At 41.6% G+C, this 15298-nt stretch overlaps 1 protein-coding gene across 1 annotated transcript in view; it reads right to left on the bottom strand.

Moving 5' to 3' along the window:
- The window catches only part of EVA1A (eva-1 homolog A, regulator of programmed cell death), a 212013-nt gene that overhangs the window by 111309 nt on the left and 85406 nt on the right, over positions 1 to 15298 (bottom strand). Inside the window, exon 4 of the mRNA XM_039380962.1 lies at positions 9241 to 9393. Coding sequence (XP_039236896.1) covers positions 9241 to 9393 — 153 coding nt within the window. The remainder of the gene's footprint in view (positions 1 to 9240; positions 9394 to 15298) is intronic.

Raw genomic sequence — 15298 nt, 5'->3', positions numbered from 1 at the left:
TTTCTTTATTACCTCTTCCTGGTAAAAAAAAAGAAACTGGAGCCAATGCCTATTAATCACATCCTTAACTTTGGTTACTCAGTGTTACTTGTTTTTCTCTGGTATGGGTGATACATCTAAATCTGAAATCCAAGCCACACATTGCTGCTTGTGGTTGCAAAACCTATCTGGGCTTGAAAGAATGCTTCCAAACAGTTTAAATTTTGCATTTTGGTAAATCTGAGTTGCTCTGGTAGAGATTGGAGCCTCTTCCAAGGCATCAGCTATCACAGATGGATGCACAAATAGATTTAGACACCTAGTTTTGAGAAGGGTGACTAATCCCACAGTGACGTTGGGCATATTACAGATGTTTGAGAGCATCTGTGCATCTGTTAACCTCATGATCAGACTCACCTGGCACAGCCATGTTGAGCCTGCAAAGGCAGGTTCCTGCACAGATGAGACAGGTTGTCCAGAGCAAGCAGGACCAAGCACACCTGGACATGTGAATATGCTGTAAAGCTGTCAGGTAGTGGTTTTCCACAGGCTCTCCATGGGTCTGGAAAGGCAGCAGAGCACGGAGCACAACCCAGTATTAACATGTGTGCACTAAAAAATAAGCAAAATAGAACCTGAGAAGAAAACTCCACCCACTGGCCAGAGGATGCACTCTCTGAGTCAGTGAATTTGGGAAAAAAAAATGGAGCACTCAGCCTACTTTTCCAACCAACAAAGTATAAGACCTTGAAGTAACAAAAGGACCAAATGATTGGCTGTAGTTAAAGGCTTCAGAAAGAGAATCACTGCCTGAGATACTATTTCCAGCAGTGCATGTGAGGTAAGTGATTAGGCACTGGAACAGGACTGGTGGTACCTGATTAAGAGACGAACTCTGTGCCAAGCTTTGGCTTAGTGTAAAGTCAACAGGAGCAGACCTACATCTCGAATTTAATCAGCAGACCCCTTGCTTTCCTTGCTGTCTTTTGAGGAGCAGGTGAAAGGAACAACCTAAGATACCTATTCCCTTGAGGTAAGTCATTTACAAACAATTGGCAGCTCTTGGAGGACGCTCCTCCCAAGCAGAGGACAGGATTTTTCTCCAAAACACGCAGCCTGATTTCTTGCTAAAGAATTAAAGAGGAAAAGTTACTTGCTGGGAGCAGTGAAGCAGAGAGGACAGAATGAAAAACGGAAGATGTGGGAGTCAGTGATCTAAGAGGAGAGAAATTTAGTTCCTGTAAAGAAAGCTGGCAGATGCCTGAATCAGTGCTGTGGTATCCACTTGTCTGCCAAAAGAGAAAGCAAACTTCAATGGAATGGTAAAAAAAAGATGTAAGTGGAAGTAACTCCAACCTTGCAGGTGAGGCAGCTGCCTAAATCCTTCCATGTTTTACCTAGGAGTGACTCAAAACTGCCCCAATCTGCAAGAGAATCTCTATCATAAACAGGAGGGAGGGAAACTCTCCTACTTTTGGACAGTTTCTCATGTATTTTAAAGATGCTCCATTAGCTGTGTTGGATACAAAGTTCAGCTCCCTCATATAGCGACAACTGCTGGAGGTGTCTAAGCCTCTGCTTCAGCCAAAATTAGCCATCCAGTAGCCTATGAAGGATGTCTCCACAGAGCATTGATGAGTCAGTCTGTACTCTGTGCAGTATATCAAATTTCAGGCATTTTCAGCTCAGCCCATGCCTGTCAAGTTTGATGTTCTCTTTAAAAGCCAGTGCAGAAGACTGTTAATAAGGATGGACTTTGTCCACTTTCTCTCTCAGTAAGCAGCCTAGGAAGGTAATTTCTTTATCAGTGTGGTGTTGTCACATGGTTTCTGAACTGAAATACACTGAATTTCCCTTCCTTGCCATGGAGGCACACAAGCCTCTGCAGAGAACACAAGAAGTGACTTGGATCTAGATCCACAGGAAGTGTGGAAGAGGCAGAAAACCAAACTGTAAATACTTATGTATCCATAAGACCAAACAATGTGAAAATCAACCAATGGAAACAAATGACTACCCTTAAAAAGAGGTGCAGAAGCAGATGTTTAAAGCAGAATGCTCAGGAGCAGAAACCCAAAGCAATCAAAAAGTGAAGTTCCCTGCTGCTATTTGTAATAATGATAAATTGTCATCATCATTATTACAAATAGCAGCAGAGAACTTCACATTGATGCAGCACAACATCACTGAAAACAACTGGCTAAAAAGGAAATCTACATCCAAACATTAGAAGGATGTACAGAGAAGGCCAGCTTTACATTAAAAAGTACATTTTAAAGAGAGAGGAAAAATTAGTCACCATACACTTCATAACACTTTGAAAACTTCAGCAGCAGACTGGAAAAGACAAAATGATCTTAAAAGAAATCAATCATATTTAGACACTACAACTGATGGATTGATTACAGGTTTAGTTACAAATCCTATAGTTACAATTAGAAACATTTGGTTTATTAATGTGAATTTAAATCATCTTATCACCTTTGTATCTGGAATCAGAACTCATATAAAATACATGAGGCAGAGACTGACTCAAAGTGTGTAAAGTTGAGCAAATTAATAACATTTCTGGGGTTTGGGGGCTAAAGTGAGAATCTGAGGACAGCTTCTAATGTTTTCCAAGAAGTCTCAGAGAACAAAGAAGTTTTGGTCTGGCAATGACAGCAAAAATTTTTCATTTGCAGCAGAGCTGATTATGGGCTGTAAGGCATTCAAGATAAGAAGCAAAGAAGCCAACAGCATCAGCCTCCCTCAGTACAGGATAGGGATGGTGCATTCAATTCATCTACTGCTCTGTGGAGTCCTTGAGTTCATTTGTCCTTTCTATTCATTACAGCCCAACAAAAGTCTTTTCCTGAATATGGAGACAGTCAAAAAGTGCCTAGATTTAGGCTGAAGCAAGGTCCAAACTTCAAAAGCTGTGGGACTGGCCCATTTTTTAAAGAGATTACCCAGCTAATACAGCCTGCGAGTCACTTCTTGCCCTTGGTTCCTAAAATAAAGCATGGCGTGCCTGCAAGCTCACAGGTTTCACGTTACCTTTGTTTCTCAGGTGCAGCATTAACCATCACAGTAATGTTACAGTATTCCTGAGCGACATCTGAATTATTTTAAGACAAACTTTATCAGTCCTGAACAAGTTACACTGATTTTCGTTCAGAGTAAATTCATGGAAATAAATTAAGATGCTGCAGATTTAAATCTTTCAAGTTCTGCCCTTATGTTGTTGGGTTTGTTTTTATTAATAGTTGGACAATAGGCATCTTTTATAAAATCAGCTACTAAAGAAGTTGTACTACTGATACACATGCCTGCTTTACTTCTTCAAATGTCACACCAATAGCATCACAGAAAATGCTAGTGCTGTTTAAATCACTACTTTCAGAATTTTTATTTACAATCACTGCATGGGGTCACTTCACTGTAAAGAGCATTTTAAAACCAACTTGAACTTAGGGAAAGATCTTGCCCAGATTCACATTTGAAAGGATTTTCTATTTTCTTTCCTTTTTTTTTTTTTAAATAGCTATTGTGTGCATATAAAAACAACTTCATATAAATCATTTTTATGACTCTATGGAATCCAACAATAGTTTGAGTTTTCTAGAAACAGCTGTAAAGTGATTTTAATTACCTCCTGGTGTTTTGAGGCAAAAATTGAAACACATAAAGTATCTAAAATTGAAAAACAACTTTCTGAAAGCAGGCTTTGTCCCCCTTTAACTCAGCATTCTAAATGAGAATTGCATTTAATTTAAATTTAATAAGGTATGATATGTGAATTAAACAGCAACTGATATTTATTTAGCCTTCAAATTTGGATACTTGTGAGTTTTACTACATAGAAGCAGATTGGCCTCTAAAAACATGTTCTTAATCATGAGCTATACACATAATAAAGTAGTTTCTGCACTCAATGCAAATGAAGCATATATAGAGTCACATCTACAAGCAGGGGTGCTTTGGAAGCCTGGTGTGCACCTTAGAGAGGAACAACATGGTCTGACACTCCTACACCTGCTGCTTATCCCACAGACCTGGCTTTACAGTTGGTTTAAAGGACATATGGTGAAATCAGGATGAAGCATGAGAGCATTTCAGCTGCAAGCACTTGAATCTGCTAAAGGTCGACCATGCTACATGGCATTATCTGATCCCCACAGATTTCAGTGGATATCCCATCCTTTCCTGCCATCCCAGTCCCCCTCTACTTCCCCCTTCAGTGCCAGAGATTACTACTCCTCATCAGTCCAGCTCCACAGTTTGGGGGCCTTTTATTTTTAAATATTTGATTAAGACCTAGATTAGAGCACAGCCACAAACTTGTACTGATGGAAACAGGGTGGAAAACGGTCATGGATGGTGAAGCAGAAAAGAGATAGAAATGCACATCTGGAGGGGCAGCAGTCTCTTAAAACCAGCTCTTGTGCTGGCAGGAACAAGTACCATGGAATAAAATGGATTTTTTACTGCATGTATTTCATACTTATTCACATGCTAGATCTGATCACAGATAAACAAACTAGAAGGGTCCATTATTTATATGGTGTAATAAATATTTATATGAGGGCTCTGCTTCGAGTCCCATATACATCTGCATTAAGAGGAGGAAATCAAAACAAACTGGGTTGGATCACCTTCTGTCACTAGAAGCATTAGAATGAAAAATGCCAGGGAATGAGTACCTAAAGGACTGGCTCATTTGCTGCTCTTGCATTATCAGATTCCATGAATTAGAGAGCACCACTGACCATCTGACTTTCCTCGGGGCTTTGTAAACACATCTATTTCTTCCCTTTATAGAGGCACAGGAGAGAACTTGTATGTTAAGTGACAAGGACATTTCACTTCTTAGCAGACTACTCAGCTTAACCCACACACCACGACCCAGAGCTGGGCTGAGAAGCCAGAGTTCCCACGATCTTGCACTGACTCCAAAGCCAAGCCCGGATTCCTTCTACCCAGGATGAGCAATTAAATTGCTTTGGGGGTTTTGTATATGTGATGGAGAGAGATAGGGGTCCTTGAGAAGCAGTCCTGGATCCTGTGTTAGAGGTCAGCTGAACTCTCTGTGGTTCAGAGGGGTAGCTACTGTAAAACTAAATAATGCAAAAATGTCTGGTGTCCTGAATATGATCAAAGATATTGCTACACTAAGTGATAAAAAGGGTAATCATTTTCCATACAAGTTCTTCCTCCTCAGCCTCCAAATTAGATCATTACCTTTCACTCAGATACACATAGGAAGAGGCCATTTTTTAAATTGGCTTCTCTTGATATAAACAAGTAACTTAGAGATGCAGGCAGAGGCAGCTGTAAACAGCATGAAAAAGGGGCAAAGGGCTCACTAGGCTGAGGGAAATGAATGGTTCATCGCTTGTAAATAGCTCTTTCCCCAGAGACTTCCCTATGCTCTGTGTATGCTCTCTGCACATGCTGGCAGCAAAGTGGAGGCTTTATTAAGAGAGTTACAAATAAGGTCAAATTCCTTTAGGAGCTTTTCAAAGTTCCCAAGGCATTCAAGGAGGGGTCCAGCTGTTTGCGGGTGTTTCCCATTACGGTCAGAGACACAAGTTTTAGCATGTTTCCAGCTAAAAGGGGATCTTGCAGATTTTCTCTTTAATGTGACAGGGATAGGATGGAGTTCTTAGCAATAGCTTTCTCTGCACAGATGACAAGTGCATTCATACAGACATTAGACAAAGAGAAAGCATGCATCTGGCATGGCATGGCATGGTGTGTGAAGTCTGACTTGGGGACCTTACATCACCCAAAAGCAGCACAACAATAGCTGGATTAAAAGGGCTGCAACATCACGATACCTCAGGACCCATCTGAGCACCTGATGTCTCTCATGCCTCTGGAGAATCTGGGAAACTCACCGTTGGTAGAGTTTATTTCCTTAACATTTCTACAGGAGTACAAAGTCTTGTTTTTCAAAGCAGAAATGACACAAATTGAATTATTTTTTTACCTTATATATGCAATGCTCTATTAGGCCATCTCTCCTCCCCATCTTAGACCTCAGTTCTTTAAAAGCCTCACCTGTACAAGCTGTAGATTTCTAAATTCAATCCAAATGTGCATTTCTTCCACAGGAAAAAAAAAAAAAGGAATCAAATTTTCTGAACTGTTTTTCATTTGGAGAGGAAGAAAAGATAACCTTCACCACCTTTGGGGCAAGTATGAGTCCTTCACTCATCAAATAGCTCATTTTGCCTGGATATAAATAATCACTGCAAACTTGTCCAGGACCTAATTGCCAGCAAAAGGCCTTTTGCCAAGGCTCAGACTTGACACAAATCATCAGTTCCATGAAATTCAAACAGAATAAATCTTCCATAGACAGAACATATCTCAGTTCTGCCTTACAGGAACTAGATGCTGCCACAAAGTCTGAGTCATATGGTCATATTTGTAAGATCAGCTTGCTGTGAATGTCTGGGATCAAAGGCTGTCATGGTGCAGCCCTCCCCACACTGGAAACGTGGGAACGTGCAGGGAAATGTTCTTTAGCTAGCAAAAGCTTTGATTTATAAATTGTGATGTTTCCACCTGCTCCCGAAGGAACAGAGTTGCCTGCTGGGCAAGGCAGGCCCATGGCAGAATCACAGCTTCTGGAACAGGTTGGAGGACCCTGAGTGCTGCTCCCACAATTACTGGTGGCAGCTGGGAGCACAACCCACTCAGTTCTCTGCTGTAACTGCAGGCAGGACTGTGATTTCTTGCAGTGTGCTGCGGGGAAGTACGATGTGAATATGCTTTTTGCTGATTTTGGTTGGAGATGGATCCTACACCAGTTTCTCCTGTGGCTCAAAGGTGTGTTAATTACAGCCACAACTCACCTTCCTGTGTTCCTGCATCACTGGAGCTCTGTCCCATTGGGTCAGTTCACACAGGTGGATGAAGGGAAGGTCGTGATAAGCAGAGACTGCCTGTAGCATTGGCAGCATCATGCTGAGGGGATCTGTGAGCTGGTGCTGGAGAGACCTGAACAACAACTCCCAAAAGTAGCTGGAATTTGAGAGCTGAGCCATGGGGAGCCAAAAGACCACCTGCTCACTCACAGTTTTTTTTTAGTTAAGCTCACACACACACACCCACTTCACTCAGGATTCCAGCATGCAGGGAAACATCAGTGTCAACAGCTACAGTCTGTCTTTCACCCTGCACACACAGTGCCCAAATGTCTGGGAGGACCCAGGGAAGTCACTGCTCCATGGTGAGTTCCTCATCTCTCCTCCCCATCCCTGGAGGGCATTCAGCCTGCCGGTGTCATACCTACCTACCTACCTACCTCCCTCCTCGGCACCCCTCAGCTCCAGGCTGATTTAACACAGATACTTGAGACCTCACCAGTTCCAAACATGTGAATATCTGCTCGTGTCCAACATCTCAGTGATTTTTAGCATCAGTTCACAGCTTAAAACCTCATGTTGGATTTTATCGTAAAGCTCCCTCAGCATTCCCATCCCTGGCTTGTTGTTACAGTGCCTTGTACTGAGCCAGCTCTCATAACTAGTTTCATTTAAGAGCTCACACTGGAGGAAGGTTCTGCCTCATCCCAGCAGCAGACTGGGTGCTGCACTCTGGGATCCGACACCTCATTTCCTTGGGCAAACATCCCGATTTGTAGAGCTCACAAGGCCACTTTGAAAGCAGCAGAGCATGCAGGCGCTGGAGATGCTATGGCACGTGCAGCCCTGTTGTCAGACCCCACTGCTTGTTCTCCCAGCTCCACTGCCCCCCATCCCGTTTTCTGGTGTCACATACTCATATGCCAGACAGTACAAGTTTTGTGACTTAGCATCTGGGCAAAGAGTAAAACTTTGCAGCTTCACGTAAGGTTTTGCTTCATGCTGACACTGAAGAGCAGGTCCCTGTGCTGGTACCTTGCCACAGGTACGTGCCTGTTCCTGCTCTCTCAGCAAGGACAGAGGACTGGGGTGCTCGGGTCTACTTCAGAAACCCATCCAGTTTAATGACTCGGCAAGTTCTCACTCAGCAGTTCAACCACCACAGAAACCAGCGCACAGCCCCTCCCAAACACCAGTCGAAAGTGGTCTAAGCTAACCTGCCTCACGTATCTGCTTCAGTTTCTGCACCCTGGTATCTGGGGGACAACAGAAACACATCCAGGGACATTGGTCACCTCAAGAGATGGGAGATAACTCGTTAAAGGATGTTGACTCTGCTGTCACTCACCTCACCCATGGGACTGGGTAGGAGACTCTGCACTGCTCAATTGTACTGCAGGTGCTCAGGGTTTCACAGCTACACAACTTTAAGGCACTCCCCACGCTGCACAAATAACCTGACTGGCCTGATTCCACCTGTGAGTTCCTACTGATACCCATCATCTGTGTATTATTTTTCCAAGGAGTCACTTCACGTGCTTCCATTTGAATAGCGTTTAACTCCTTAAGGGCACTGAATCAGCAGCTTGAAGCCGAAGATCTCATACAGCTGAACAGATCCCAGCACAGGCAAGAGCAGCAGATCAAGCTTCCCTGTACAACTCCCACTAAAGCCTTTCCCCCTCTGGAGGCAATTCCTTTGGGAAATCACTTAATTCCCTCTCAGCTCTGCAGAGAAGGATCATGAGCAATGCTGAACACAGGATTTTGTACTGCAGACTGTTGCTCTCTCTTCCACAGCCTAAAATATTCAAAGTCATTTCACATTGGCTCAAGAACAGACAGTTCTAGCGAATGCTTTTCAATTATTTATCTTTCACTCCTGACTGTAAGAGACTATGATAGCCTAAGAGTAAAGAAGTTACCTGAAGATATCGTAAGCCAACCATAACATGATGAAACTTAACAACTTGCTTTTTTAATTTGCTCCCTTGCTTTAACTTCAGTAAAAAATTAAATGCAATATCAAGGTTTCAATGTTGCAGATGGCACATGACAATATGCTCCTTCATGTTATAGGTAGAGGTTTGGTGTATGAACCACCAAGAGGACAGAAAATTGAACAAGAAACCCAAACACCTTCCTGCATATAATCTGATGTATCTGTTAAAAGCCTGTGACTTGATAACTTGGCTGGGACATCGAGCTGAACCTCAGTTTGGTGCTCATGATGAAGCTCACCAGGTATCACCAAGGTACCACACATCAGGAGCACTACCATGGCAGGTTTAATGTCCCAGTCTTAATTTTCTGATCAGGTTTTGTGCCAGCACTACCATGATGACAGTAAATGAAATCACCCTGCCCAGTTTAGCATGCTCTGTCCATCCATTCCCCTGCTTACCAATCATGGGCATCCCTAGGTTTTGGTATGGGCACTCCAGGCTGCCTCCTTGTGTCCTCCCAAAGATAGCAGAGTAAATGGCTATCACCATGCTCTTCTTACAGCTTAGCCTCAGCTTGTCATCTTCACAGGCTACTTTACTCTTGTATTCATCTGGAAGGAAACAAACAATTACTCAGCTGATCCAGAGGTGGGCACCCAGCAGGGAGGGTGGGAGCCCTCTCACCTCCCCGTGGTGTGAGCTCAGCAGCAATTCTGGGCGCACGCCCAGGGGTGCACATCAGCTGCCAGCACAACCCCAGCCTTAGCACTGCATTTGCTAGAGGAGCACGGATCTTTCCCATCATACATTCTCCCTTGACAGTATCAGCACATTTAGCCTAGCATGTGTCAGTTCTGTTAAATAGCCAAAATTTCATTTTGCAGACAAATAAGTGAGGATGCATGGCAATTGAGTGATTTCCACATGGTGCTATGGCAAGGGAAGGTGAAAGCCTATCTTTAGGAACCTACTTCATACATATCAGCCCTCTATGTGCCAAGCATTTATTGTACATCACAGAAGCTAAAATTCAAACCATCATTCTTAAAAGCCTTTTTTTCACAGCAGCTCTCCCTTGGTAGATCCAATGGGAGCTATGCTAAATTGGTTAATTATGGAAGCTGCTCCTGCCTGTTGCAAACACAGATATACAAAAGCTACTCCCCAAATTCTTCTCAAAATGGTCAGCTCAAGAATGCAAAATACATTCTTGCTCTTGTAAGGTTGGTACACACAGAAGAGTCACTCAATTTACATCTCTCAAGAAGACTGGACAATCATTGCTTAAGAAACTGCATGTCATTCCCTTCTCTTCTATTATTTGGATTATGGGAACCTCTAGAGGTCCCAACCTAGAATAGGCCCTGCCCATGTGTGTCTGCCAACACATCAATGAAAACAAATACTATTTTGAAGAGCTGAAACTTTACAGCTAGACATCCACAACTGTGAAAGAAAGAGACTAAGAAAAAAGCAGTGGCATAAAAAGACTAAAAAAACTGAAGTGGCATGTCTGTGGACACTGCAGCCAACTTAGGGCACAGCCAGAAATACACCCTCAACCTCCCCAGCTTCTATAGAGTGACCTTGCACTTGCTTATGTTATTTACCATTATAAATGTAGCCACAACAGCATCCAGATTGCTTATTGGGAAGGGTCTGTGACCCCTGGTAACCTCCCAGGCATGATCAGTCATTTCATCTTGAATGCCTCTAGTTGTACCAGGTCAAAATTGTGCCATAAGAGCACACAAGCAACCAAACACATAACCATCAGCCAGTGCCTGAGGCTGCCCCTGGCCCTGTATCATTTCCTAGCATAGACGTGATTTTTGTCTCTCTCTGGCATTGATTTTCAGTGTCTAGTATCACAAACATACACACAGACACACACACATACATATATATATATATACACGTATATATATATACATACATGTGTATATATATATATATGAGAACTTATACAGAGTCTATATGCACCAAACTATTCAGTAACTGACAGCACCAGCTAATAATTACTTTATATTTTGATATTCAAGTATTTAAATCCTGGTAGTTAACACTTAATGTGACATTTTTTTACTGTAGTGTAATTCTAGGTTCAAGAATTGTTTTTCCTTATTGATGATGGAAAGTAATTCTTCCACCAAAGTTGAATCATAGAAGAATTTAGGCTGGAAGACTCCTCAGGAGGTCATCTAGCTTAAATCACGTTTGAAGAAGGGCTAATTTCTACTTTAGGTTAGATTTTTTCAGAAGAAACTACATGGAGAAAACATGTATTACACCAAAACAGGAACATGCTGATTTAAAAGAAATATCTGAGAACAAAATTATTCCTCATACTCAACTTGGAAATTCCTGCTTGAAGCCAAAAAATAGCCCCCTCAAAGTAGCTTATTACCTGGTGTTCAGATCATCAATTGGAATGTGAAAACCCTAGTCCAAACCTTCACAGTCCAGGTGAGAATCTTAATCCTAGACCCTGTTCCAGTACATAATCTTCCTTCTCACTCTGCAACTTTTTTGCAAGAAACTCTGAAAGATCCTAGTTTTTCTCCCACTGCAGAGAAACTTTCAAAGCTTTAAAATATTTATTGAATGTGAAAACACTTTGTGATCCATCGCTGTAGATGAAGACACAATTAAGGCCTAATTCATTCATGGGAGAGACTGTGCAAAGAACACACATCCCTCAGCAATAACTATACAAATAAACCCATGACCAGCTGAGTATGTAAAACAGTGACAGGAATCAGAAATAAAAGCTTTCTGCAACTTCAGAGTATGTAACAAGAGAAGAACTTCATGTAGCTGTGAAGAATCAGCGATGGACTTGACAGTGTCAGGTTAGTGGTTGGACTTCATGATCTTAGAGATTTTTTTCTAAATTAAATAAGTCTATGATTCTATGACCGTCTTATCTATGTAAGTATTTCATCCACAATCAACATGAAAGCATCTGAATGCAACACTGAACATACTAAGAGGTTTCCTCTTCGCCTATAAATGTCTCCCATAGGATTTTTGTTTCTTCTGTGAGGGAAAATAAGTCAAAGCTTTAGCCTGCTATAAACTATAAAACTTAACAGAGTATAATAGAACTTTATAGACCTATTAGACCTTTTTTTATTTTAGGAAAAAACCACAAATTAAAACTAAAAGCACAAGGGCACAAAACTCTCCAATAGGACAAGCTATACATAGTTAATGTTAAACCAATATTACAGAAAAGAAGAATATTTGTGACTGGCTGAAGTGGTTGAAATATTAAATAGTTGATTAACTTTAAAAAAAGAGCAATTTTGAAGCCTCTAATGAGAGGGTCCTCTGTGAAGGTCTTATTTCTTACAAGGCAGTAACTCAATTTCCTCTTCCAGTTTGGTTATTATTAGCTACATATCTCAATTAACAAGTATAACTGATTGCTTAACCACATGTTCTATGGACTCATTTAAGGTCTTTGGAATATTTATTAAATTCTGCTGACCATTCAAAGTCAGAGCTTGTAATTTGGAAACTTGACTGAGATTTAAACACAGTGAATATTGCACTGAGCCCACTGGGATGGACAGGCATTCACTACTGAGGGTCACTCCAGCAGTTATGAGACAGTTAACAACTTGTCCTTATAGCACCTTCCAATTCCTAAAGGAGCTACAAGAGAGCTGGAGAGGGACTTTTCATAAGGGCACAGAGTGATAGGACAAGGGAGAATGGCCTGAACCTGAAGAAGGGCAGGTTTACATTGGATATTAGGAAGAAATTCTTTACTGTGAGGGTGGTGAGTCACTGGAACAGGTTGCCCAGAGAAGTTGTGGATGCCTCATTCCTGGAAGTGTTCGAGGCCAGGTTAGATGGGGCCTTAAGCAACCTGGTTTAGTGGAAGGCGTCCCTGTCTATGGCAGAGAGGTTGGAACTGGATGGTCTTTAAGGCCCCTTCCAACACAAACCATTCTATGATTCTATGAACAACAAAACACTGCCTCTTGCATTTGCAGTTCTTAGTCTTGTAGCCACCCTGGGAAGTCATATTCAGGGCTTATGGGGGAAGCTGCCTGATGGATGGCTCAAAAATCAGACTGGGGAGGTGAACCTGAGTGTACACTTCTTGGGAACAAGGGCAGTTTGTGGGTGATGTGCTCCCAGAACACTGCAGTGTGAAGTAAAAGGGCTGTGCCACTTGATGCAGATGTCACCTCGGAGTCACTAAATTCTGCCCCAGGAAACACCTATTGGAGCTGCCAGTTCCCAAGGCTCTGGCTGAGCCCAAACTGGTTAGGCTGCAGCTGCCTGGTCTGGCACAGAGTGAGGCACTGATTTCTTTAAAAGAATTTCAAAAAAGGAAGAATGAAATACACAGTAATACTTCAGTCTCCCAAAACGTTCCTTTAAGCTTGATCACTGGAAAGCAGACGGTCTTGGTGTTTCTGGGCAACCTGATAGAAATCTGGATAAACAAACAGATAAGAAAGTGATGCTATGGAGGACACAAGTCTCTGAAAGTATTTTCTACTTCATAGTATTGCCACTACCAGGGTGAGCAAAAGTCAGACACTGGTGGCTCTCAGGCACTGGACAACAGTAAGGACTGTGACTGATACTAAAAAAATACAGAGCTAAGCATCCTCCATATATTCACTGGTACTTCACCAATAACAACCTGACATAAATATTGAAAAGAACCGAGGCAGTGCAAGTGACATAAGAGAGCTGGGACTGGGAACGAATGTGCATTTTTCTCTCTCACTCTCCCAAGCAGAACTGACCTCCTACAGATCACTCACAATCTGGTCCTAAGCCTGCTCTAACTGTTACAGTCTGGATATAATTCAGGCCAAACACAAACATTTGTATTAGTGGGTTTCATGTTTCACCCTGAAAAATTAAACACGCTTAAATGGCCTCTGAAAGGTGGCAGTGATATTCAGCAAATGGCTTACTCCACTCTAATCCCCCATGCAGTCATTTGTAGGGCAACAGAGATTTACCATGATTAAGATATTTGCTAAGGATAATATCCCTTTTATTACTGCCTGGTTTCAGAGACACTGACTTAAATATAACTGAGTAGAGAGAACCCAAGGAGGGAGCAGCTGCAGGCTTTTCTAGACACGTTTTTAAAGGTCATTATATGACACTATTATAACATAGCTTGGACAATTATGGGAAAAAATATAAATGTTTCTAATAGAAAAATGGGCTCCCTCAAACAGTAAAATGAATAAGAAGACCCATTGTAATTGTAGGATGCATACAATAATATTAACCTAAATGACCTATAGTAAATACAATTACCCAGTGTCTTAAGGACATTTTCGTTTTTGGTCCACAACAATTTTCTGAATGATCATGATTTGAAGCTTGAAACTAAATGTCAATTGCCTCAATCTCTTCAAGACCTTAGAGATAAAAGATCCTCAAAAGATTTTGTGTCTAACAAAGTGATGGAATGCATTATTGCCAGAGTTCTATCTTGCATAAAATTATATTTTTGAACAGAACTTGTGGAAAACATTATGAAATTTTGCTAATTAAAATATGCATACTTCACATAATCAGTGCATAATCGCTGACCTTATTTCCCAGATCAAAGAACTGGTAATACATGTTAAGAGAAATCTGTTTTCCTTACAAAATCCTAAAGGATTTCAATCTTAGAACTGAGGATCTGAGCAAAGTAAGTAATTTTGTAGGAAACAGAGATGGTTTTGCCCAATTCCTTCTCACATCAGGATTGTTTCCCATAGACAACTTTCCTGTCTAGGTTATAACTATTTATAAATAAAATAATCAGACTACACCTTCAGAACTGAACTAAACTCCATGTTAGCCAATAACTTCTCTTTAGCCCAATTTTTGCCTTGCTCACCTTCATCCCAGCTTTGTTACCTGTTCTGCTGCATATCACCCAAAACAAAGAACATTTCTCACCTCAAAACTCATAATTCTTCATTATATCCAGCCATTCCACCATCACCTAATTAAAGGATAAATGACCATGGATGGGGGTTAGTGTTGGTCTGTGAAAAAGGGCATAGGGACCACCCACTCCTCACTCAGCCACTCTGAGAAGCACAGTGGGCCAGGTGGCACAGCCGGAATATGCAGCTTTTTAGTCACAAGTTAAAATTCAATAAACTTTTATGGACACCAGAAACCATCCCCAAATAATAAAAATGATAGTAACTCATGTGGTGAGATTTTGGTAATTTCAGCACATGCCTAGGCAGAATACTTAGAGTGCAAAAGTCACCATATAGCCATTTCTTGTGTCAGCCTGAGAGAAAAGCCAAAACAAGTCTAAACCATGGAAGTACAAACTCTTTACTACAGGTGTAGTCACTCCAGACCACAATTCACAGAGTCACAGAGGACAGAAAACACCTTTGGACAATGTCTGGGCCAACCCCCATGTTTATACCAGAGTCAGCTAGAGCAGCAGGCAGCTGCAGGCCATGTCCATTCAAGTTTTTAACACCTTCAAGGATTGAAACTCCACAATTTCCTTGG

This window comes from Pipra filicauda, unplaced genomic scaffold (genome assembly GCF_003945595.2).
Source record: "Pipra filicauda isolate LSUMZ 115617 unplaced genomic scaffold, ASM394559v2 scaffold209_size2725305_pilon, whole genome shotgun sequence".
Classification (NCBI taxonomy): domain Eukaryota; kingdom Metazoa; phylum Chordata; class Aves; order Passeriformes; family Pipridae; genus Pipra; species Pipra filicauda.
This window is presented reverse-complemented; position numbering and strand designations above follow the sequence as displayed.